Source organism: Gymnodraco acuticeps, unplaced genomic scaffold (genome assembly GCF_902827175.1).
Source record: "Gymnodraco acuticeps unplaced genomic scaffold, fGymAcu1.1, whole genome shotgun sequence".
Lineage (NCBI taxonomy): Eukaryota > Metazoa > Chordata > Actinopteri > Perciformes > Bathydraconidae > Gymnodraco > Gymnodraco acuticeps.
This window is the reverse complement of record NW_022990023.1, coordinates 4,467,479-4,474,620: the sequence shown is the minus strand read 5'-3', so window position 1 is coordinate 4,474,620 and position 7,142 is coordinate 4,467,479. Positions and strand designations below refer to the sequence as shown.

General features: G+C 41.9%; 1 protein-coding gene across 1 annotated transcript in view; it reads left to right on the top strand.

The window, feature by feature from the left end:
- Positions 1 to 2,058: 2,058 nt before the first annotated feature.
- The window catches only part of LOC117544886 (SH3 and multiple ankyrin repeat domains protein 1-like), a 28,633-nt gene continuing 23,549 nt past the window's right edge, over positions 2,059 to 7,142 (top strand). Inside the window, 2 exon segments of the mRNA XM_034214389.1 lie at positions 2,059 to 2,095; positions 3,686 to 4,286. Of these exon segments, the coding sequence (XP_034070280.1) occupies positions 3,789 to 4,286 (498 nt within the window). The 5' untranslated portion in view covers positions 2,059 to 2,095; positions 3,686 to 3,788.

The window sequence follows — 7,142 nt, the reverse complement described above, 5'->3', positions numbered from 1 at the left end:
CGTGTACAATGAACAGAGGAATTTAACCTGCGTGTATTCATTGTGTGATCATGTCCTCAGTGGAAAAGTAGAATGAGTCGTGCTGACATTTCAAGCAGGCCATACTTAGGAGGTGCAGGCTGTTCTGGACATTTTCCTTTGACCTCAGCATTTCAGAGTAACTATAGCAAACATGCCAATGAAAAACAATTCTAGTGAGAGGCGGAAAAACTGCTTCGGTGTAAGACAGTGAAAAATGAGTACGCTCTGCAGCTGGCAGAAGATGCAGAAAGACTGTCTTGAAAGTGGAATTCATTGCTCTCTACCACCACCCTTCTCCCAAGGAGTCAAGCTGATTGGACAGACAGCTGATGGCCCCGACAGGGACACAAGAGCCAAACGGCTAGAAAAAGTCTATATGTGAGCTTTTGCTGTGGCAGAGTGTAGGAGTTGAGTGAAGGCAAAGACCAGATGAGTTGCGACATACATAATGAGTTGTACAGGCTAGAGAGGCCATTTCAGAAGGTTTAATTGGACTCGCCATAGTTAGGATGTGAAATCAAATAGCTCTTTAAACATAAGTCTGCAGTGTCACTCATTTCATCTGCTTTTTATCCTCACATTACTGTTGATTTTGGCTCAGTTCTCCCCTTGCTGCTGTCATTCCTTTTCCACTCACGGCTCTCTCTCACCCCCCTCTTTTTTCTCTCAATCTGATTACTCTGCTTTATGCAAACTACAACTCTCTCTGTGTTTCTCTCCTGTGTATTCCCCTTTGGGTTTTTACATCCCAATTATTAGGCTTCTCTCAGCTTGTCCTCCGTTCCTTATCTTGCCTGGTGCAGACTCAATGTTGTTCAATATTTGATGAGACTTTGTTCATAAATCAACCTCTTCTATTCCCTCCTGGTGTACTTGAATGATAGCGTTAATCTCCAAAACCGTTTGACACACTGCTTTTGTCAACTTTTGAGAGAGGTTGTCGGCCTAAATCATTTGTTTTGTGCTTTTCCCTATAAATACAGGCAATTGATAACACCTTAGTTCTCAGAAGGCTATTGAACGCACTGAGACCCCTTCAATTTACTGCCAGTGCTACAATCCCTTAATGAAAAAAGTGTTATGTGTCAGCCAGCCTCACATTGTTTATTCATTTATCACATCACATTCCTCAAAAGTAGTGTGGATAGATACCAGTTTTCTATTCTTTCTGTCCTCCCTGGTCAACTTGCTCTGACAGACACTGTGTTTGTGTTGAAGTAGCACACCCTGTCACTCTCAAAGCATCCTGGGAAATCGATCACAGCCAGTCCTCTTCCCTCCGTTGTATCGCCCTTTTTGCCCAGAAATGCTCAACTGGCAGACTTCCTCTTGCCCAGTGAGGCATGAGCGGAAAAGCTTTGGGTTGTTTTGCAGACATCCAGTCAATCAGCTAAACACTGCTGTCAATATAATTACAGTAATTGAAAAGTGGTTTTCTGGAAATGTGCAGTATCTGTCGTTTGTATTGTTGCATTAAAAACATCCCTGGCTACAGGACGTGTCCAGGTTTTTAGACACCGTGACCCAATCCTAGGTCACAATCTCATCATCTTCATATTTTTACCTGTGTAAAAATTGATTATGCCAACTTCCCTAAAGTGACCTATTAACTTCAGTGGTTCAGGGGGATCAAACATATGTCTGCAACCCAAATGTAAGTTAAGTTAATGCCTAACCCATAACCAAATCCTGAGCCTAGTTGTAATGTCTAACCTAACTATATGCTAGAGCTAAATCAACAAGCTATCCTGCATTTCCTTTTTTTCTTTCTTTATCCTGCTGTTATCCCAAGATACATGTTTTTCAGAAGAAGTACAAAGGCATGCTGACATTATCAACTGAGCAGTGAAGCCAATGTTGGCAGACCAGCAAGCACTTTGTTTTCAAGATAAAAAAACACAGTTTTCTTGTTAAAGTTATTTGAATATGGGTGTACTCTATAACCTCTTCAATGTTTTTGTTGAATACTCTGGCTTTTGTCTAGCTTCTTCATCTCTACATTATTATGTATGTCAATTACAGGCCACTGTAAGCTGTGCCAGACACCTGTCGATGTCCTCGATCACCGATAGAGGTTGATAAGTCAAAAGTCATAGATCGCTTAATGTCCCTTTAACCTTCATCAGCACCATTTCTTCCTTCATATTGTACTAAAAACTAATTAAATATAAATATGCATGTTGTCAATCTGTGATTTAATGAGCTAAGATCTGTGTCCTAATTCCATCTGATATTTGCTTGAGTTCCATCTGTCCTGTTACCCATCTATTACAGACACCAACTCATATGATATTTAGAGCGCCAAACTGTTAATGGGAGATTCCCTGCGTCATTCGCCATTATTAAGGCTGCTGTTGGCAATAGTCCAGATCTCCATGATGGCAAAAGCCCTTTAGCCAGAGATTAACCAGGACAGAACAGATGGAGGCCCAAGCATGCCAAATCTGAAACACACTCGAGCAATTAAACAATTTGGACGACAACATCCACACTGAGACACCTTTAAATGTTTAAAAATAGCTGTTTGGGATGCAAGTTGTATTTTGAGGTGATTTGCACACTGAGCAAATGCCATTATGCTAAGATGTGGCATCCTAGAAGTGGCTTCACGGAAATGTACATCTTTGAGTAAAAGCACAAATTTAAAAACGTGGACTTTGGGTTATTTAAATATCCTGCTTCTCGGAAATAGCCCCATGGTCTTTTAAATGAATAGTGTCTAAGCGTGTTGGAAACGCTCACAAGTTGAGGTACAGACAGGCTGTAGATGTATGTCGCAGATAGGACACACAAGTTCCTTAAAGCAATACATAATACAGTTTACCGAGGAAGTGAAATAGAAAACACACAGCCCCACAAGATTTACAGACCAAACAGTTCCCATCAACTGCAGCTAAGGGTTTGTTGGAGTGTATTAAAAAAGCACTGAAGCATGTGTGAGATATTGACAAGTTCACCAGGCCATAGGCTTTCTACACAGCAACAACAATCAATTCACAAGCCCTGTGGTTTTTGTTGCAAATCCATAATCTTGCTTTTGCAACAAAAAACACTTTAATTCTGTTTGTAGTGAACTGACAGATATATTGTTGTAATTCTGACTCTTATAGCTGCACAGAACTTTGTGCAACAATTTCAGGCATTTTTCTTGAGGTTGTCAAAAAGTATCGCTGAACAATGTTGACATGATCAAGGCAAAAAAAAACATCACAGACTGACAATGTATACCAGTGTACATGTATCTGAGGGTGCTATTTTTCTTTTAATGGGCTTACATCTAGCTGTAAGCCCTGGGTTGTGCCTCACACATACTGTAGGTTGGCTCCATTACCGCAAAGTAGCAATGATCTTGACCTCATGTGAAGCCACATTTCATATCCAACTCACTCTCTTCTGCAAGGAACCTGTGATGCAAATTCACAGAGTTTATATTTAGCCTGTCTTTCATCAGCCTGCTATTCCCCGATGCTTTCCCAGTGGCTAAATGGAAAATGTGGACCAGCTGTGTGCTCATTCACACATGTCGACTTATTAGCATTGCTGGAGGCTAGCTTTTCTATTGTTGCACGTGTCTATTACCTTCTAATTTGGCTTAATTCACTTTATCAATGTAATCAATGTTAAGTGACCAAAGTTGACTCCCTTCTCTGCCTGTTTTCCACAGCATGTTTCTAAGGATGAAGCCAGTCTCATGGGATAGTCATGTTTTATCTCCATGACAGCAATGTCACTCAGCCCTCTCTGCAGTGACCCCTGCACAGCAAAGGATGCTGGAAAATAACGAGCACTTTTATCCCGGTCAGGATGACAAAGATGGGGAGGATGAGGAGGAGGAAGAGGAGCAGGGAAGAGAAAACAGAGAATGGGAAGATGGACGTGACACAGAGAATGGAGGGTTAGAGGGTCTGGAGGAGACGGAAATGACCGGAGGAAGACAATCCTGGGAAGGGAAAGGTGGCGAGATGATGAAACCAGCAGCCATTGTGGTCAGTAGACAGAGAGCAGACCGCCCAATGAGGCAGGGCAACCTGGGCAACCGCGGTATCACATACATGACCAATCAAGCCCTGCTGTATCATCCACCAGCCGGTAAGCAACAGCATCATGTCATCGCGGCCAATCCTCAGCCTCACCACGCAGGCCTGAACGCGCAGCAGAAGAGACGAGCCCATATGGAGCGCAGCATGACCACAATGGCTCCCATGGAGGACACTTTCCTGACCATGATGGTGTTCCGCATTGGGATTCCCGACATCAAACAAACAGTAGGTGCACTCAACAAAAGTACCTCTCCTAACACAAACTAAAGATACCTACATACAACTGATATAAGTCTACAAAACAAAGAAAAGAAAGATTAAGAGAGGTCCTGGCTGACAAAAAGTAAGGTGGAATAGGATCGTTTCCTCATATCTATTTTCTGAAACACTTACTGGAGGTCTTTCCAAATGAGGAAGTAGTTGAAGCCAGTTCTCTCTGGTATTACTGCCTCAGAGAGAGATAAATAGCTACAAGCTAAAGTGCGTATCTAATGTCTTCTGTCTGTCATTATCATACAGGAGAGACCATAGAAACGTAGCAGATGCTAGGAGTATGGCAGAGGCTATGTTTCTACAAAGGAGGGATACAAGTTAAAACTTTGCATAGAAAAACATAAGAAGAGAGGGGGCGGGGAAGATGCATGATCACCTGCAGCTAACAGTACGTGTACCACTCGCAAAAGTCAGCATTAGGCACCACAACTATGGTGTACTGCGACATAAAGACAGCTGTCCCTGGCACTGATAGGCTCAGGGTACTTTTAGATGTGAAGGCATTTTGCTTATGCAACCTTTACTGATTTCAATTTGAGTGGGAGACAAAACTTTTTTATTATAAACACTTCATAAGAACTTTTATACTGTTTGACAAATAGTTTGTGGAGAAATGTACAAGCACATCTCTTATTGCAAAGCATTTTCATTCCAGTCATCTCACAAGCCCAGGGCCAATTCCCAAATGGAAAAAACACAGAGCTTTACTTGTGTTTGGCAACCTGCGAGCTACGGACCACATATTTAGTCAACAACACCATGCAAGCGTCTGCCTTGGGTCAGACATGATCATAATTAGTTTCCAAAAAAGTCACTATCAATTCACACTTCCACAACTCTCTGCTGAATGGTGGCGGCAGGTGAGAATTGTTCAGCCCACACCAACATATCCAGGCGAGAACGGGTGCCCCACGGTAACCCCTCCCCCCAAATCTTCCCTCCTCCATTTTCAATTCCCTGAACAGGCCTACTGTTCTACATGTCAGCTAATCTGCCCTCAATATAACAGTAATTGCTAATTATCTTATAGGTTTTTAATGAGTTTGGGGAGAGCTGGGGAAGTGAGTGACGCTGGCAACAAATGAATATGTGGAAAGGCATCTGCGTTACTCTTTGGTCTTCCATCAGCCACCGGCATCGTGTGCAGCTCTGCAAAGCACTGACAAACACTCGCAGCTGAAATAATATTGAACTGAATTAGGAGGGATGAACAGAGGGAGAGAATATTAGGAGCTAGTTGAAGACAGTGAGGGGAGGGAATACATGCTGTGAAGAGAGAGGTGGGGAATGAATAAGTAAAAAGGAAGATATACGCATTTACAAATACCATAACACTGCATGGGGAAGATCCCAAAAACTCCACTGAGTGTGGACCAGAAAGATCTCAGAAACAAACCCTGTGTAAAACAGAGCGATGGGGGAAGAAGCGTCCCTGTAATACACAGTATACATTACGTTATACTCTCTCCAAGGGGTTAGCCACTCAATCTCTCTCTTTAATACACAACACATTTACACACACATATACTTCTCAACATCCTCATCATGTGGTTACCTCCCAGGGACTACCAAGACATTGCTACGGCAACGGGCGCCTGCCTTCACTAATGAACTGGTTGCCATGCCAATACAGTTGGCTACACTATCAAGTAGTGCAACCCATTGGGCTCAGAGGGGGGGGGAGTGCTTGGAAGAGTGCTGAGCTGTGCAGTTTTACTCACAGTTCCCTGAGATGGAACAATAGCATGGATGCATACATCTTATTTAGACCTCTTGTTGTTAATGCCCCCCCCCCCCCATGCTACTGTATGTCCTCCGGCTATAGACTTTAATAAAAAAAAAGATAGTCTCTCTGTGTAAATGCAAGGAAATGTAATAATGTGGAGCAATGGGTAGTGCTCGAATCACCGTGAAATCTAGTTAGGCATACCACATACACACCATACTGTACATCTAAGGGCTTTTTCCCATTGAGGCCGGTACGCCTCTGGTGTATCACACAGGCTTCTATAGTAAGAGGTGAAGGAGATGTCCTCTTGACGCTAGTTGGTTTCTTATCTTTTCGATTGTGGTGCAAGACTGACATTATGCATGCGAAGATCAAAGAAGAGGGAAAGATACAAAAGGCAAATGTTTATCCCAGTATATCATCTTTACTTCTTTATCAGGGGTAAAGAGGAAGAATGATCATAACATAGGCAAGAATATTCTGATAGTACTTATAGTAAGGTCAGCATAAATCATATCTCCATATGTGTGGCAGAGGATAAATTATTTAAAAGTAATGCATTCATATTCAGCACACACCACATTCTCATGCATTCATCATTCACAAATGGAAGGTAAAACCGTCATGCTACATTATTAATCCATTATATTATAATGCCCTTCACCAGATATCTCACCAAACTGACTGAATAATGCGGAAGCTATGTGTATTAATATAATTGCGTGCACCCTTAGGTTAAACACACAAACAGCACAATTAATTTAGCTGCTGCTTTAATGATATTGACTTTTCTCAGGGACAGAGCGGTTAGAGGCAGAAATGATCCTATTTCTTGGACAAAAGACACATAGGTACAAAAATCTATTAAACAATTACTGGACTCAGAAAAGCTAACGTTTCTAGGAAGCACTTAAAACATATTTAGACTATTTACTGAGTAACAATCCTGCATGCAAAGTTTAACTTAAGAGGAAGTAAAGAAGTATTGTCAACACAAATAAACATAAAAGTCATCCATTATCGCACTATGCACAATGGCCTCTGTTATCATAGGTGATTACTTTAGCTTTAGTATGAAC